We start from the raw sequence: 18,262 nt of genomic DNA, 5'->3' as shown, positions 1-18,262 counted from the left end.
GCGACAGACACACCTAGAACATGTCTGGCTTTCCTGGGGGTGCGGGTCCAGGCTCATTCTACTTCTGATTTCCCCTTCCCCTAGGGCTCTTGTCCCCCCTTTGTCCTGTACACACACCTCTCTACCTTCCTTACCCTGCCACGGATTCTCCCCATCACACAGAGATGCCGGTTGTATTTGTGGGAGTTCACCCGTTATTAATAAAACCTATATTTATACAGTATGCAGTGTGTAAATGTGTGTGGGTCTGGCACCTGGTACCATGGGCCGTGAGAGCTCTTGGCAAGAAGTCTATGAGCTTCAGGGAGGCTGTGGCAGGGGATGGGAAGTCAAGCTGGTGAATGTGTATCTTATGAGATATTTGTATCAAGCTTCACATCTTACAAATGCTTATGTTCATTATCTCAAGGGAGTGTCAGGTCAACCCTGCATTATCTCTCACGACAACCCATTTTGCAGATGAGCGAACTGAGACTTGGGTTAAGTAACTTGCCCAAGGACCCTTAGCTAATGGAAGTGGGAACCAGCTCTGGCAACCAGGTCTTCTGCCTCCGGACTCCTCATCCTTGGCCTTGGCCCATGATGCTTGTTACTGGTGGATCTGCGAGTTGCGTGCAGGGGCTCTGTGTCTGTTGCATAGGTGCATTCTTGCCTGAGTGATACGTGACTCTCTTTTCAGAACTCACTGAGCCCTTGTTCCCCGGTTGTGCCTATGGGGGAGTGGGGAGGTTAGGGGCTGTGAAGGCAGTGAGAAGCAGAAAGCCCCAGGGACCTAAGCCCCAGGATGAGAGTGGCAGGGACCCCACTGGGCTCAGCACAACTTTCCTCATTTCTTCCTCACTTCTTTCCTACCGAGCCACACTCCCATGGCCAAGCCATCAACCACCAGGACTACAAATGGCTCTGGTAGCCTGAGATTTGGAGTAGGCAATTGTCCAGAAGGCCTTGAGGGCTGGTGGCAGGATGACCCAAGAAGCAGTACATTGTCTCTCCTTCTTCCCTCCTGATCCTGAGCTTGGGGACTGAAGGAAGGGGCTGCCATCAGTCCTGCCGGCTGCCTGGAATACCCTAGTTGTGCTATGCCCCGGGCTAGGGTAGGGCCCAATCTATGAGCGGATGGGTGATTGCCTGGAGATGGACTAACTTTGTTTCTTATGGGGGTGGGAGCCGGGGGTGGGAAGTGGGGCATGGGAATGGGAAGTGGGAAGTCTGAGTCCTAGCTCCTGGAATTCTAGCTAGCTTTAGGGGGCACTCTGGGTGCCACCTTCTCCCTGGAATGATACCAATACGTGGCTCCTAAAAGTCAGAGGGCACAAAATTCTGCCACTATATAGTCTTTCTTAAGATTCTTCGTTTTTACTCTTTCTCTTTTAAGATGAAATTTAAAATACTCCCCAAAGAGTAAAATGTATAAGTTCACACATCTGTAAGTTCCCCTCGGAGCTAAAGGAAATGAACAGCCATTCCAGAGCCAGCAAGGGCCATTCAGGCACCGAGAACATTCGTAGAGTGGCTCACAGAGAACATTCGTAGAGTGGCTCACAGAGAACTTTCGTAGAGTGGCTCACATATTTGCGAAGAAAGCACTTTTGATTCTTGGAGCAACCCCATGAGGCTACTAGGATGAGTATGATCATTTCCCCCTTTTACAGAGAAGGAAACCAAGGCTTGGAGAAGCGACTTGAGCAAGCTCTCAAGATGCTGTGCTCTTGCCCCTGAGAACCACCTGCGATTTCTCCCCGCAGTCTCAGTAACCTGCAGGGGTGGGGGGGCATCCAAGCATGTTTTGAAATGGGCCCACTCTCCCTGAATGCCGAACCTCCTGGACCCAGAGATCATTTCCTTCAACGCAGCTGCCTTCTGTGACAGGGTCTGTGCAAGGTGCTGGAGGGCAGAGATGACCAAAGCACTTCTCTGTGCTGTGGCTCTGTAGCACCTGCTGCCCCATCCTGAGGTCCGACGACAGAGCACATGCCCACAGTATGACTCACAGTACTTCTGTCTGCAAGAGGCCAGTCAAATTATATGTTATTAATAAAACCTATATGGCTGTCATGCCCGCTGTGGGGTGGGGCAGGGGAATGTCTTGCTCTGAGCTGTGTCCAGTAACGCAGCCAGGGGCCTGTCTGTCTCGCGTGGCTAGGTAAGTGGAGTGAAGCTAGAGGAGTCCTCCAGGCCTGAAATGTCACCCCTAAGATCACATTCACAGCGTTACTCTACCTCCTCTCCCCTCACCCCATCGTACTCCTCGTTCAGAACTTTGTTAAAATCAAATGTGCTCTTTTCCCTGCTGCCTGGAATGCCCTTCCCTTCTCTGGCTTTTTTTAAGTTTTATTTTTTAATTGAAGTATAGTTGATTTACGATGTTTCAGGTGTACAGCAGAGTGATTCAGTTATACATGTATGTATATATATACACATATATATTCTATTTCAGATTCTTTTCCATTATAGGTTATTACAAGATATTGAATATAGTTCCCTGTGCTATTTGTTGTTTATCTAATTTATATGTAGTAGTGTATATCTGTTAATGCCAAATTCCAAATATATCCTTTTTGGTAACCATAAGTTTGTTTTCTATGTCTATGATTCTATCTCTGTTTTGTAAATAAGTTCATTGGTATCATTATTTTAGATTCCAAATATAAGCGATATCATATGATATCTTGTCTTTCTCTGTCTGACTTACTTCACTTAGTATGATAATCTCTAGGTCCATCCATGTTGCTGCAAATGGCATTATTTCATTCTTTTTTATGACTGAGTACCAGCTTATTATTTTTTTAATGTTTATTTATTTATTTGTTTTTGGCTGCATCAGGTCTTAGTTGCTGCACGTGGGCTTCTCTCTAGTTGCGGTGCAGGGGGTCCAGAGCGCGTGGGCTCTGTAGTTGCGGCACGTGGGCTTAGTTGCCCCGTGGCATGTGGGATCTTATTTCCCTGACCAGGGATCGAACCCGCGTCCCCTGCATTGGAAGGCAGATTCTCAACCACTGGACCACCAGGGAAGTCCCCCAGCTTATTTTTTAAGATCTAGTTCAAATGTCACCTCCTGTGCCAGAGGCAGTTAGTAACTTCCTCTCCCAGGCTTTCCTAAGGCTTCTGTCTCCCTCTGAAGTACCATCATTTGGGCCCCCTGGAGGGGAACTGCTATGGTCTGGTCCCTGTTCACCTTGTTCTGGTTGCTCGATACTAGCCCAATACCACGTGTTCAGTGAAAGAACAGATGTTTACATGTATAAGTGAAATATCCACACTGTCCTCAGTCTGGACGGAGGGTAGAGATCATAAAGCCCTCTTCTCAGCCCTGCCCAAGGCGCCTCTCTACCAGTTCCCGACTGCACACCTCCGTTCAGTGCAACCTGTGTTTGCATGTGGAGGCATGCCCTGGCTGTGGGTGGTGGGTGGCTCCTCCATCGGTTACGTGGGTCCTGGGTGTGCCCGGTATGGAAGCACAGGGATGAGGCTGGGGGCTTTGAGGACCAGGAAGCCCCAGGGCCAGGCTATGGTTGGGTGCCAGACAAGAGGAGCAGGTTGAGGTGGGAGCTGTCCCTCAGCCCCATTCTTCTGCCTGCCTTGACCCAAATGACCAGAAGCCATACACAGGGGTCTGGGGTCTGAAGAGAGCCAGGTACAGAGGGAGGACCCAAGAAGACCTTGACTCAGATTTCTGTTAGGAGGCAGGCTGAAGCGGTGAAGAGGCACAGAGGGAAGAATGCCCTGGGGATGGGGGCTGGGGGCTGGGGGTCACCTCGGGAAGGTCCAGGGGTGAGGTAGGAAGACCCAGGCCCCGGATTCTTGTTCTGGCTCTTCCCCTTCCTAGTTGGGTCAACCTGCGCAAGTCATTCCACCCTTCTGAGCTGCAGTTCCTGCATCTGTAAAATGGGCATAACAAGAAGCCCTGCCTGGGAGGTGGTGAGTAATGGGATGGAATTGGCGCTTAGTGACCTGCAGAGGGCAGTCCCAGCGGCAGGGCCCGCCTGGATGGAGGGCTGTACCACTGAGGGTGGGGGGAGGAGAGACAGATGGGGAAGAAGTCCCCGCCCCAGGCCTGCTCTGCGGGACACTAGCCCCTCTCGCCATCTCCCTCCTCCCAGGACCCGGCGGCCCGGAGCGCCTGGGCTCGTGCTGGCGCTTGCCCGCTGCCGGGCCGGATGCCAGGGCTGGCAGGGCTCCGCGCAGGCGGGCGGGGCGTGCAGGAAGCGCCGCGCCGCGCCGCGCCGGGGCCTCTGGGAACAAGCGGGAGACTCCGGCGGCGACCGGCTCCCGGGCCCGGGCAGCGGCGGTAAAGGTCTAAGTAGCAGGGGCGGGGCGGTGCTGGGCTGGTGTCACTAGGAGCTAGCGGCTGGGGACGCGTGGGACGCAGCCGGTGCTCTGAGAGGTGGGCATTCAGGCGGGCTTTACTCTTGGGCTCTGAAACCAAGTAGAACTAGGAAAGCTGGGACCCAGTTTAAGAGGAGGAGCTCTGGACCCGTGCGAGCACAGGCCCCGTACCTTTCCTGCTGTGCCCTCTCCTTTTCTCACTGCCCTGGAGACCAGCGGTGATCTTCCGACAATTGACCTCCCTACCCCCATCCCCACCGCCAGTCCCATCTTGAGTCAGAGGCCCTCCAACTGATTTTATCCCACTGAGCTAGTTTCCCCAAGCTTTTCCAGCCTTCCAGGGCCGTCTCTTAACCCTTCTTCCCCGACCCCGACCCCGGGACTCCTGGTCTGAGCCCCAGGCTGCGCCTCCACTGGTTGGCCCTGCTGGTAATAGCGCCCAATGCACCCAATTCTCCCTAAGTCTGCCCTGCCCTTAAGGAGTCACATCTCAGTGGAGACCAGGTGCCAGATAGCTGTATGCTTCATTTAAGGGAGCTCAGAGGGATCAGGAAAAGACTTCCCAGGAGAGAGGACCTTTGAGCAGGTTCTTAAAAGATTGGGTAGGACTTCTGACAGGGGAGAAAGGTCATTCCAAGCTGATGAGAGAGTATGAACAAAGTTAGGAAAGTGGGAGCAAGAATTCAGTAAGCCTGGCAGGTGAGGTACGGGTCAGGGGGAAACTCAGGAAAATAGCTGGTGTGGGCCAGGTGTTTGGACGCTACATAACCTAGGATTTTAGGGAGGCGGTTGGTGGCTGGGATGAGGGATGGGAATGGAATGAGACTGAAGGCAGAGGCCGGTAAGGAGGAGGAGGGTCTAAGTTAGCACACGGTGGTAGGGATTATGCAATAGGAACAGGCTGGCAAAGTACTGGGATGAGGAACCGGCAGGGCTGTTTCCACTGTGTGAAGGAGGGGGGAAGGATTTGAAGACAACGAGGTCAGATTTCAAGTAGAAATCATGTGATTGGGAAGATTTGCAATAAAGTAACTGGAAGGGGAGGAGGGATGCTGAGTTCAGTTCTGCGAGCGTGCGGCTCGAAGCATTGGCAGGATGTCCATATGGAGATATCAAATAGGAAGTCATTCATTCATTTATCTATTATTTATGCCAGCCTCAAAGGCAGGCTACATAAAAGTCACAGAGAAGATAAAATGATCAAACCATTAAAACTCAGCTAAAAGGACCTGATAGCTAGGGAAAAACTTCAGAGGAGAGTGGATGATTGTTACTGGAAAATGTTGGCTCAGAAAAGCCACTGAAAATGAACACAGGACTCATAGGAGCTTGCTGGCAGCTAAGCATAAAAAAAGGACACCTAAATAAAACAGTTCACTAGGCTGGAATTCAGGAGAAAGGCAATCGATCGTGAAGCCTCAGGGGAGAACCAGTGGGTGGTAGGATCACTCAGGTGGGGAAAGTGGAGAGAGGTCTGAAAGCCAGGCCAGGGCTTTGGTGATGCTGGCATTTAAGGAAAGGCTGATGTTCTCCTGAGGAGGAAGGGCCTCCCTTGGCCTGCATGAGAGGTGGAGTGGGAAAGTGGGGGTGTGTGGGGTCCATTCACACCATTCTTCCTGCAGCGGAACAGGATAGAAGGTGGTGTGCTCAGTCCCCCAGGCCCTGACCTTCTCTCCTGCCATGACGTGGGGCTGCCATTTGCCCAGGGCCTCTTGGGGCCCTGGTCTGGGAAGAGTACTGCAGCCAGCAGGTGAGCAGGAAGTAGGGGTTTCTGTTGCCACTTCTCCCTTTCCAGAGTCCAGATGGCACCTCCAAGAGAGAAGGGATCCAGACACCAGGCGTGCCAGTCCCAGCTCTGTGATTTACTAGCTGTTGGCCTTGGGCAAGTCACCGCACCTCCCTGAGCTTCCTTTTTCCCATCCTAAACTAAGGGAGTCAGATTAGATGATCTTTGAGTGTCCCTGTAGCTACATAAGTCCAGGAACACTTGTCTGATTTCATTTTGCATTCAACGAATATTTATTGAGTGCCTGCTATGTGCCAGACCCCGTGCTACGTTCTGAGTAGGTACTTGTGAACCAAAACAGATGTGATCCCTGCTCTCATGGAGGAATGGGGGTGAGTGTGTGAATGAATGTTAATCAAATAATTACATAATGAAATATAAAATTTCATAATAACTGCTACAAAGGACATGATGCTATGAGAGCAAATGATGGCGATTTGACGTAGATGTGGGATCTGTGTATTGTTGAGCTAATGTGGGTGAATTCTGGATGCTGTTTCTTCCTTCTGTTTTCTCTCTGTAGATGAACGTATCCCCTTCCTGATCCACTGGAGTTGGCCCCTTAAAGGGGAGCGCCCCCTTGGGCCCCCTAGGTGAGGCCTCAGTGTCATACCTTAGGACACATCTGGGCACAGCAGAGTAGCCTGGGAAAGGTCAGGACTTGGAGAGAGCTTGATCTCCTGGGGAGAGTTGGTCTTCCGGGGCTGGAGAGGGTACAGACTCAGCTACCAGGCCTAAGAGGAAGTTAGCTTATATCATCCATAGTACAAGTCACAGTGGTCAGCCAGAGGGAGGACCGGTGGGAAGTGGGTGGAGTCTGGCAGTGGTCAGTCTGAGTTCCAGGCAGGCAGTCAACAGTGGGGGGCTGGAGAGGTAGGGGCAAGACCTCAGGCCCTGGGAAGGGTATGAGAGTCAGATGAGGCTCTGGACTTGGGTGTCCAGAGTCAGGCCTGGATCTCAGGAAGCCAGAAGTTCATCAGTCCAGGCAGGCCTGGCCTCTGAGCCTGTGCAGAGCCTGAGCCCAATAGCCAAGCCCCAGCTCATCCCTTTTCCTTGCTCACAGGGCCTTTATACGCCATCACGGAAGCTCAGCGGGCAGTGGTCCCCCATCAGGGAGGCACGGACAGTTGTTCCAGGGCATCGCTGCAGCTGGTAAAGGGACTGGCTCCTCAGTCAGCCTGAGGAGAGGGGCTGCTGGGCTCCCAGTGCGGGGGTGGGTTCAGGGAGCGTGGGGAAGAAGGGCTTGGAGAGAGAAACAAGCAGGAAGGAGGTATAGAGGATCCATTACAATCAGCCATCAGTGGACCGACTCTCCCTGGCCCCATTATCCATCTGTCCATGTATCCCTTCCTGCAACATTCATGCAGTGCACACTTACGATGTACAAAGCACTGGGAGGGATATAATATCCCTACCTTCAACACACTGCCTCTAGCTGTCAGGTGAAGATCACACACGGATAATCATGCAGCCAGTCAGCCCAGACTCACCCTCACTCGTTCCATGGCTTCCCACTTTCTGCCACAGGGGTCCAAACTTTCTGGACAGTCTGAGGGAGTCCTGTGTGTCCAGCACCATTCTGGGTCCTGGCATCTCCTGGTGTTGTGTCTTGACTCCGCAGCCTGACCCTACCACCTCCTTAAGCTCCTGCATTTCTCAGCCCCTCTCCCTGACACATTCCCTTTGCCTTCCCATCCAGAAGCTATCCAGCGGCACCGCCAGAACCTGGCCGAGTGGTTCAGCCGGCTGCCCAGGGAAGAGCGCCAGTTCGGCCCAACTTTTGCACTAGACACGGTGCATGTAGACCCTGTGATCCGCGAGAGCAGCCCTGATGAGCTGCTTCGCCCACTGGCTGAGCTGGCCCTGAAGCATCAGCCGCCCTCTGCTGGGCTCCCCCAACTGGCCTTGTCTCAGCTCTTTGACCCAGATGCCAGTGGGCGCCGGGTGCAGACGGTGGTGCTCTACGGGACAGTGGGCACAGGCAAGAGCACGCTGGTGCGCAAGATGGTCCTGGACTGGTGTCACGGGCGGCTGCCAGCCTTCAAGCTGCTCATCCCCTTCTCCTGCAAGGACCTGTCATCCCTGGGCCCTGCGCCGGCCTCCTTGTGCCAACTTGTGGCCCAGCGCTACACACCCCTGAAGGAGACTCTGCCTCTGATGGCCGCTGCCGGTTCCCGCCTGCTCTTTGTGTTCCACGGCTTGGAGCACCTCAACCTTGATTTCCGGTTGGCGGGCACAGGGCTTTGCAGTGACCCGGAGGAGTCAGAGGCGCCAGCTGCCATCATCGTCAACCTGCTACGCAAATACATGTTGCCCGAGGTGAGTGCACCCTGCTCTGCCTCCACTGTCCCCAGTTTGCCCCCTCAGGATTTTCGTGTCCTGAGTCCGCATGTTTAATGGGTAGGAACGTAGGCTCTGGGTTAGTTCAAATCCTGCCCCTCTACTTCCAAGCCGTGGGACTGAGCAAGTCAGTAACTCCTCCAGGCTTCTGTTTCCTTCTCTCCTTGAGTTGTACTGAACAAATGAGATACTGCATATGAAGTGCTTAGCACAGTGTCCTGGATCATAGCGGGTGCTCAGTAAGTGTGAGTTATATTACTGTGGTCGTCATTATCTTCATCCTTGAACACGCAGTCTTCAGGGACTCCCTGGCAAGTGAGGCGATTAGGACACAAGGGTCTTCTTTTTTTTTTTTTTATAAATTTGTTTATCTTATTTATTTTTGGCTGCATTGGGTCTTCGTTGCCGTGCACGGGTTTCTCAAGTTGCGGCGAGCGGGGGCTACTCTTCGTTGCGGTGCGCGGGCTTCTCATTGAGGTGACTTCTCTTGTTGCGGAGCACGGGCTCTAGGCGTGCAGGCTCAGTAGTTGTGGCTCGTGGGCTCTAGAGCGCAGGCTCAGTAGTTGTGACTCACGGGCTTACTTGCTCCGTGGCATGTGGGATCTTCCCGGACCAGGGATCGAACCCGTGTCCCCTGCACTGGCAGGCGGATTCTTAACCACTGCGCCACCAGGGAAGCCCACAAGTGTCTTTCTTAACTCTCAACCATGCTCTTCCCAGGCCAGCATTCTGGTGACCACCCGGCCCTCTGCCATCGGCCGCATCCCCAGCAAGTATGTGGGCCGCTATGGCGAGATCTGTGGCTTCTCTGATACCAACCTACAGAAGCTCTACTTCCAGCTCCGCCTCAACCAGCCAGACCACAGGCACGGAGCTGGAGGGGTCTCAGCCACGCCGGCTCAGCGGGACCACCTGGTGCAGATGCTCTCCCGGAACCTGGAGGGGCACCACCAGATCGCCGCTGCCTGCTTCCTGCCCTCGTATTGCTGGCTTGTCTGTGCCACCCTGCACTTCCTGCATGCTCCCACACCAGCCGGCCAGACCCTCACGAGCATCTACACCAGCTTCCTGCATCTAAACTTCAGTGGGGAGATGCTGGACAGCACTGACCCCTCCAAGTTGTCCCTGATGGCCTATGCAGCCCGAACCATGGGCAAGTTGGCCTACGAGGGGGTGTCCTCCCGCAAGACGTACTTCTCTGAAGAGGATGTCTGTGGCTGCCTGGAAGCTGGCATCCAGACGGAAGAGGAGTTTCAGCTACTGCATGTGTTCCGCCGGGATGCCCTGAGGTTTTTTCTGGCCCCGTGCGTGGAGCCAGGGCACCTGGGTACCTTCGTGTTCACTGTGCCCGCCATGCAGGAATACCTGGCTGCCCTCTACATTGTGCTGGGTTTGCGGAAGACGACTCTGCAGCGAGTGGGCAAGGAAGTGGCCGAGCTCGTGGGCCGTGTCGGGGAGGACATCAGCCTGGTCCTGGGCATCATGGCCAAACTGCTGCCCCTGCGGGCCCTGCCCCTGCTCTTCAACCTGCTCAAGGTAACAGCCCTAGGATCCCAGGCTGCCGGCCCCCATCCTCCTTGTTCACCCTTGCTCCTCCCCAGAAGGAAACTGCTTCTTCCTGCATGACTGTGAATCCTCTTCTTGGCTCTGTTTCAGATTTGGGCAATCTGGCTTTTAGTGGGAATGGGGCATAAGGAAGGGGGAGAGAGAAGCCACAGGCTGGGGAAGGCTTGGAGGGGAATCTGAGGGTGCAGGGACTTTCATAACAATCCCATAACTCTAATGATAGGTTTTTGTTTGTTTGTTTGTTTTTGTTTTTTTTGTTTTTTGCCCCTCTCCTCCTAGTCTTTGTTGCTGGGCGGCAGGGGTCACTACTGTCCAGGGTCTGTCCTGAGCTTTGCAGGTCCAGAAACCCAATTGTATCTGTTCCTCAGAGGTGATTAGACTCTGGGAGTGATGTCTCATCCTAACTTAATCACCAGAGACAGGTTTATAAAGCAGATGCCATTTTATTCATTTATACCAGGAGGATAAATGGCATTGGTAATTGGCTTAGGACAGTCCGTCTTGGGTGCAGGTCTGCTCCGGAAACCAAATTACAGGCCTGAGGACTGTGCTGTGAGCAGGGCGGATGTACTAAGTTTTTGATGGGAAGAAGTAGCCACTCTCGGCTGACGTCTGCCCGGGTGCCTTGTAAATGAAATATAATTATGATCCCTTTTATAGGTGAGGAAACTGGAGCTCACAGACGCTAAATAACTTGACTAAGGTCACTCAGATAGTAAGGAGAATAACTGGGGTCTGAGTGCAGGTTTTGTGGTTCTGAATCCTGTGCTCTTTCCGCCAAACTTTATTGATGTACTATGGATATTTCTAGGAAGCTATGGCGCCTTGCTAGGTAACCCTGGTCCGCTATAGAAATGTTTCAGTAATCGGTCTTGGGGAAGCAGAGCCCTGGTGAGCTGACAACATTTTAACAAGTTTTCCTTTTTATAGGCAGCAAAGCCTCAGGGTTAAAAACAGGGATTCTGTAACGCAGCTACCTGGTTCACATCCAGGCTCCGCCACTTACTAGCTGTGTGACCTTGTACAAGTTACTTAATCTCTCTGTGCCCCAAGGTCCTTATCTGTTAAATGAATAATAATAGATAATAATAGAATCTATATCATTGGCCCAATATGAGGATTAAATGTCTTCATCTGCAGGACCTGGCACATAGTAAGCGCTATTTAATTGTTTGTTAAACACAAAAACAGTCTCAGGCAGCCCATCCCTTCTTACACCACTGCCTCAGGCAGGGAGGTAATGTCCATTGCTGAGGCCACCCACCCCTTTGAGGATGTGCTTGCCTCATCTGGATTGCAGTGAGAGGCTGTGGTCTCCTGACAGGATTCAGAAAGCCACTCAGTTACTTAAGGGGGCACCACACCCACAAGCCCTCTCGGAGGGAGGGTTGCCTAGCAGAGGATGGGTCCCATCTGTTTCTTCATGAGCCTATTGATTCATTTTCCCAGAGTGACAGTTTTTGTGTCTTGTCTCCAGATGCTTGTTGGGGGAGGGGCACTATAACCTCCATGGTGGGAACCTCGCCTGTAAAAAGTGAAGAAAACACGTGAGAGGAGGTGCCACAAAACAACCTGGTGGCTCTTGCCAGAGGAATGGACCTCTCCTTTCCTTTCAGAACCATTGCAAGGATGGCAGCTGATGTCACCAACCTCCCAAACATTCAGTTCTTCAATAAGTATTTGAGTGCCTGCTGTGTGCCAGGCAATGTGTTAGATTCGGAGGAAAAAGCAACAGAACCCCAGGTTTCTGCCTTTTCTGATCATACAGTCTCAACATAAACATGTCAACGTAACCATGTGATTAAAAATTCTGGGAAGTGCCTGGAAAGCAAAGTTCCAGGTGCTATGGAAGTATGTAAGGGGGGGGGGACCTGGTTTGGGGGGATAAGTAAAGCCTCTCTGCAGGAAGGGCTTTTAATCTGATCCCTGGAGGATTAGCCAGGAGAAGAACTGGGTGTGTGGGGGGGAACACTCCAGGAAGAGGGCACAGCTTTGAAGGAGGAACAATCTTGGCACTGTCAAAAAACAAAAAGCGGAAAAGAGAGAGAGAGAAGCCGAGAGGACAGGAGCAGAGTGAGCGAGGGTGAGAGGCTGTCGTGAAGGCGCCGTGGTTGACAGGGGCCTGTCAGTGAAAAATTGATCGATAGTCCATCTGTTCCTGGAAGGGGGACCCCTTCCAGGGCCTGAGAGCGAGCTCTTTTTTTTTTTTTAATAAATTTATTTATTTATTTATTTATTTATTTTGGCTGCGTTGGGTCTTTGTTGCTGCGCGCGGGCTTTTCTCTAGTTGCAGTGAGCGGGGGCTACTCGTCATTGCGGTGCGTGGGCTTCTCATTGCAGTGGCTTCTCTTGTTGCAGAGCACGGGCTCTAGGCGCGCGGGCTTCAGTAGTTGTGGCACATGGGCTCAGTAGTAGTGGCACGCGGGCTCAGTAGTTGTGGTGCACGGGCTTAGTTGCTCTGCAGCATGTGGGATCTTCCCGGACCAGGGCTCGAACCCGTGTCCCCTGCATTGGCAGGCGGATTCTTAACCAGTGCACCACCAGGGAAGTCCCTGAGAGCGAGCGCTTGTCTAACGCTCGGAAATCAATTGTCTGAGGAGACACACGTACTGACAAAGCAAAAGACTTTATTGGGAAGGGCCGCCCAGGCAGAGAGCAGTGGGGTAAGGGAACCCAGGAGAACTGCTCTACCACATGGCTTGTAGTCTCAGGTTTTATGGTAATGGGGTTAGTTTCTGGGCTGTCTCTGGCCAATCATCTTGCTTGGCCCATATTTAGTCTGACTCAAGGTCCTTCCTGGTGGCACGCATGTCTCAGCCAAGATGGATTCCAGCGCCAAGGATTCTGGGAGGTTGATAGGACAATATTATGGGGCTGGCGTCTTCTCCCTCTTTTTGGCCCCTCCTGAATTCTCTAGTTTTTGACGGCAGCACCATGTTCCTTATCGGGACCTCCTGTTATGAGACAACTCATGCAAGTGGTCATCATCGTGCCTGGCCAAGGCGGGTGGTTTTAGTCAACGGTTCCCTAACACATCTAAGAAAGAAATGGAAATTTTAATTCAAGCCAATCTGAGGATTATAACCCAGGAGACAGTCTCTCAGAGAGTTCTGGGAACTATTCCAAAGAGATAAAGAGGGAGGCCAACGTATTCAATATATGTGATTTTGGCAACGGGGGTATGTGTAATCAAACATACATCGCAGTAGAAGATTGCACCTGGTCACGAGGGACAGACATCTCAGTTAATGGTTTTAGTGCTTTTCTAAGTATGGAAAAATGCAAGAATCCGGGTTCACAAAAATTTCTCCTGAAATATCTAAGGACCAGTTCTGTCAGTTTTCTCAAAGCACAAAGTGCCTTATCCTGATCTTCGCCCTGAATTCCTTTCGAGGTTATTGTAGCCAGTGACTGCAGTGGCTAATGACTTGACTTTGTAGAATTGGGTGGTGGGCAACATTCTTTATTTTACAATCCCTTCCCTTTCAGTCTTAGTTTCAACCAAGGTTTGGGAGGCATTTCGTGACCAATTTGTTCCACAGCACTAGGAATGCTCATTCCCAGGTCAGGCAAGGATTTCATTGATAGGTCACTCAATGTGCTATTAGTGGACTAGACCCTATTAACAGTAGCCAAAATCCTCTGGACCCCCTGTCTTACTAGTCCGTTATGATCCAAGGAACGGTTCCCTCTTGTTGTTTCTTCCCTTATCCAGAGTTACACTATTACAATCATTCATCTTACAGAACTATATATTTGATCAGTTGTTCCAAGTCACCTAATCATCATTAATTTTATCTGAGGCTCAGTCACACATTTGGTAATGCAAGAAACAACAATCTTATAAAATAGGCAAATACAAGTAATATAGCTAGTAGTATTAATAGGATCATAAGTAAGTATTGAAACTAAGATCTTCCACAAGGTGAGGCCCAGTATCTCCTCAGGTCTCTCAGCAGTCTGTTTTGCACCTATCTCTGTCTTTAAGGAAAATGATATGTTGGCATCGTACATAAAGTTCACCAAAGACGTCTGCATATACAAGGCGAGTGGTGGGTCATTGTGACCCCTTACAGGATTGAGAAATGAATGTTATCTTCTAAGGAGTTACATGGCTGGCGCCAGAAGGAGAAAAATTGATCTTTATGATTGAGCGGGTATTTCTGCCATTGGGGAGGTCTAGTTAAATGCATAATGCAGATGCACAATGCACACTGGAGGGGAGGGAGGAGGCCCAAATGGGCAGAGAAAAATTTTATGTTTAAATTTTTCTTGTCTTTCCTTAAAATATGAATTTTATTTCACGAGGCCAAATCGTGCAGGGTCTGAAGCAGTAGGAGCAACATCCGTCATCGCTGCTGGGATGACGGTGATGATGTTGAAGATGATGATGTATTTATACCACCTAGCCCGGTACCAAGCTGAATGCATAATATATGCTAACTCCTTCCCACCATGCTTGGGCTTGAAAATGTACGGGGTGTTTGGGAAAAAGAAAGAATTTCCCAGTGTCTGGAGTACATGAGACGAGTGTTGAGAGGTGACTCCGGAAAGGTCAAATTGGGGCCAAATTATGCAAAGTTTTATATTCCACATGGGCAGTGGGGAGCCACGGAAGGTGCTGCAGCAGGGAGAGTAGTATGATCAGACAAATCGTGCTCGAGTTTAAGGGAGATCACCAGGCTGGAGCAGTCAGGAAGACTGCACCTTAAGCTTAGGCCAGAAGGCTAAACAGCACGCAGTAGGCTGCAGCGCCCTCTCCCTTCTTCCCTTCCAGGTGGTTCCACGTGTGTTCGGGCGTGTGGTAGTTAAAAGCCGCAAGGCAGTGGCCCAGGCCATGGTGCTGGAGATGTTCCGAGAGGAGGACTACTACAACGACGATGTCCTGGACCAGATGGGTGCCAGTATCCTGGGTGTGGAGGGCCCGCGGTGCCACCTGGACGAGCCCACAGAGGATGAGGTCTTTGAGCTTTTCCCCATGTTCATGGGCGGCCTTCTCTCTGCCCATAACCGGGTAGTGCTGGCTCAGCTTGGCTGCCCCATCAAGACCCTGGATGCCCTGGAGAATGCCCAGGCCATCAAGAGGAAGCTGGGCAAGCTGGGCCGGCAGGTGCTGCCCCCCTCGGAGCTCCTTGACCACCTCTTCTTCCACTATGAGTTCCAGAATCAGCGCTTCTCCGCCGAGGTGCTCGGCTCCCTGAGCCAGCTCAACCTGGCGGGCGTGCGCATGACGCCCCTCAAGTGCACGGTGGTGGCAGCTGTACTGGGCAGTGGAAGGCATGCCCTGGACGAGGTGAACTTGGCCTCCTGCCAGCTGGACCCTGCCGGGCTGCGCACGCTCAGGCCTGTCTTCCTGCGTGCCCAGAAGCTGGGGTGAGGCCCTGTCCTCGTGCACGGGTGGAAGAGAAGGTGCTTGGGAAAGCAAAGGGAGTGAGGAAGGACCAGGGGGTGGGGTGAAATCTGGTACAGGTGGAGGTGACAAGAGCTACAGAAGGGGACACAGCTGTGGACTACGAGAGGCAGGATGGTGAGGGAGGGGCCCGGTGGGTGGGCAGGCTCCATGCCGAACTCCTTCCTTGGTTTCTCACCTGCTCGCTGCCCACCTTCTGCTCCAGCTTGCAACTCAACAGCCTGGGCCCCGAGGCCTGCAGGGACCTCCGAGACCTGCTGCTGCATGACCAGTGCCAAGTTACCACCCTGCGGTGAGTGCCCTGGGAGGGGGCTCCATCCTGCTGGCCAGCTAAGGTCAAGGGTGAGCTCCCCACCTCCCGACATGCCTGGAACAGACGCACCCATGCTGTAGTAAAGAAGGCGGGAGTGTAGACCTTGACCTGCTCTCCACCCCATGACGTCTAGTACAAGCAGCCAGGCAGGGGGAAAGATGCCACCAGCAGTAAATAGGTGCTAAGAAAGCCTCTTGCGTGGCTAAAATCAGCCTGGGGTGGGGGGTAGAATAACACCCAGGCTGGTTACCTGGTAACAACGCCACTGATTCCCTCCCAGGATTTTCCCTGTCGCCTCACAAGGATGACCCTGATGCTGGGCACTCAATAGATGCTCCTAAAGTGTTGACTGATTTACTAGCAACCCAGACGCCTGGGTTCCTGATTTTGGATTGGAGTAAGGGGAGATGAATGAGGAGGGAGGGAGAGGGGGATGGGGAAACAGGAAGGGAGGGTGAAGCAGGGGCTGGAAGGGGGTGAAAAAAGGAGCAAGAAGGAACATGGTAACGAGGAAGGGGAGAGGGAAGAGGGGCGTCTCAAAGGAGAATGGAAGGCGGGAGGAGGGGAGGGAGAAGCCGGCTTCCACCCCACTCTCCCTCCTCTACAGTGAGCCTCACCCCCGTTTCTCCATCCTCTTTTCCTGGGACTGCATTTCTCTGCATCCAGGCTGGTCTCTGCCCCAACCGGTGCACCGTTTTGGCCCAAGTCCCAGTGCTTAGCACAGGGCATCTGCTAGGGGCCCTCATAACCTTGGGATGCTTGTGGCCCTAGGCTGTCCAACAACCCGCTGACGGCGGCGGGTGTGGCCCTGCTGGTGGAGGGGCTGGCGGGAAACACCTCGCTGAAACACCTGTCTCTGCTGCACACGGGCCTTGGGGACGAGGGCCTGGAGCTGCTGGCTGCCCAGCTAGACCGTAACCAGCAGCTACAGGAGCTGAATGTGGCCTACAACGGCGCTGGCGACACAGCGGCCCTGGCCTTAGCCAAGGCTGCCCGGGAGCACCCTTCCCTGGAGCTGCTGCAGTGAGTCTTGCCCTCCACTCCCATCTCCCCACCCACCCTTGGTGATTGGCCCTTCCCCTGCCCTGATTCTCCACCACCATTTCTCCTAGGGTCCTAGTGGCCCCATTTCTATTGACCCTGGTCCCACTGAATTCTAGCGTCATCCCTGCCTCCCAGTGGCCACCACCCTCCATCTCTGGCTTATTGCAAACACTTACCCCATTGCATTTCACAGCCAGGGGAACAGTTATGAGACTCCTTAACTCTCTGTGCACCCACCTCTGCCCCTTCTTCTCAGAGCTGAACGACATCTACTCTTCTCTCTCCTGCTAGCCTCTACTTCAACGAGCTGAGCTCAGAGTGCCGCCAGGCCCTGCGGGACTTGGGGAACACCACTGAGGGCAGTGCCCGGGTCGTGGTGTCACTGACAGAGGGGACAGCAGTGTCTGAGTACTGGTCAGTGATCCTGGGTGAAGTCCAGCGGAACCTCAACAGCTGGGATCGGGGCAGGGTCCGGTGCCACCTGGAGCTTCTGCTGCGGGATCTGGAAGATAACCGAGGAGGCACCCTTAATCCTTGGCGCAAAGCCCAGCTGCTTCGAGTGGAGGGCGAGGTCAGGGCCCTCCTGGAGCAGCTGGGAGGCCCTGGAAGCTGAGACAGTGGCAGCAGTGTGTGTCCCCTGGCCCCAAGCCGCTTCTGTCTGTGGTCTCCTAGCTTGCACTACCACTTCCAGAAAGATCCCTTCAGGGCTGGACGCAAAGGAATGGGCACAGCTGTGCCAGTTGCTCTCCTGGGGCATGTCCAACCAGTGCTTCCAAGTCTGGAGTTTTCAGGGTCACGGAACATGCTTGCCCTCCCTCGGCTAGAAGGACTGAAAGATGTGGCGTTTTGGTGGCCACATTGTCCTGTAGCACCACCACCAATCTCCTCTTGGATTGTGCCACCAGGGGGCACACTTCTTTCGTCGGCCTTGCCAGGGGCTTTGCCATCCAGATGTGTTGGAGGGCCTCCGCGTCCTGCCTTTATGCTTTCTTGGGACACCCTGGGACCCCCAGGATGCCAGCAGCCACTTTCCTCTCTCACTGGTGCTGTGTCCTCACCCTTGCTTCCCCTTCACCACAATGGTACCCAACCTCGGTGGCCCCTAGGGGCATGGGTGCTGACTTGCTGCTATTAAAGAGCTGTGTCTTCCAACTACTGTGGAGTCTTTTTTGACTGTTGCTTCCAAGAAAGGGTACTGTTCTTGGTCATTTTGGTTAAACCACTGACCACGTTCTGTTGCAAATGTTTCTTGGGCACTAGTTTCAGAGGCCCTGAGGGCTGCGGTGAGGGTGGCGCAAGAACAAGATGTCAGCGTGGGGGTAGGCCATGTTGGGCCATAGGGCTCCTGTCACCCTTCTCATACACTTATCCCAGGCTTGGAATTACAGTGCCCAGCAATTACAGTGACCTTTCTCTGTGCAGAGGGGGAACTGGGACGGCAGCAGAGTCTCCTGAGGAAGTCAGGGCTCAAGAATAG

General features: G+C 53.0%; 1 protein-coding gene across 2 annotated transcripts; it reads left to right on the top strand.

Annotated features, from left to right (window-relative positions):
• Positions 1-4,198: 4,198 nt before the first annotated feature.
• On the top strand, positions 4,199-17,940 carry NLRX1 (NLR family member X1). Of its 2 annotated transcripts, none has more exons than XM_061202478.1 (10): positions 4,199-4,288; positions 5,949-6,076; positions 6,636-6,705; positions 7,176-7,264; positions 7,812-8,431; positions 9,173-9,988; positions 14,796-15,391; positions 15,634-15,720; positions 16,513-16,764; positions 17,077-17,940. In XM_061202478.1, exons 2-10 carry the CDS (start codon positions 6,007-6,009, stop codon positions 17,396-17,398), a joined length of 2,922 nt encoding a protein of 973 aa, XP_061058461.1. In that variant the 5' UTR covers positions 4,199-4,288; positions 5,949-6,006; the 3' UTR covers positions 17,399-17,940. The 2 variants fall into 2 exon arrangements, with proteins under 2 accessions (XP_061058461.1, XP_061058460.1); XM_061202477.1 differs by lacking the exon at positions 4,199-4,288 and adding an exon at positions 4,293-4,384.
• The last annotated feature ends 322 nt before the right edge of the window (positions 17,941-18,262 follow it).

Source organism: Eubalaena glacialis, chromosome 10 (genome assembly GCF_028564815.1).
Source record: "Eubalaena glacialis isolate mEubGla1 chromosome 10, mEubGla1.1.hap2.+ XY, whole genome shotgun sequence".
Classification (NCBI taxonomy): Eukaryota; Metazoa; Chordata; class Mammalia; order Artiodactyla; family Balaenidae; genus Eubalaena; species Eubalaena glacialis.
This window is presented reverse-complemented; position numbering and strand designations above follow the sequence as displayed.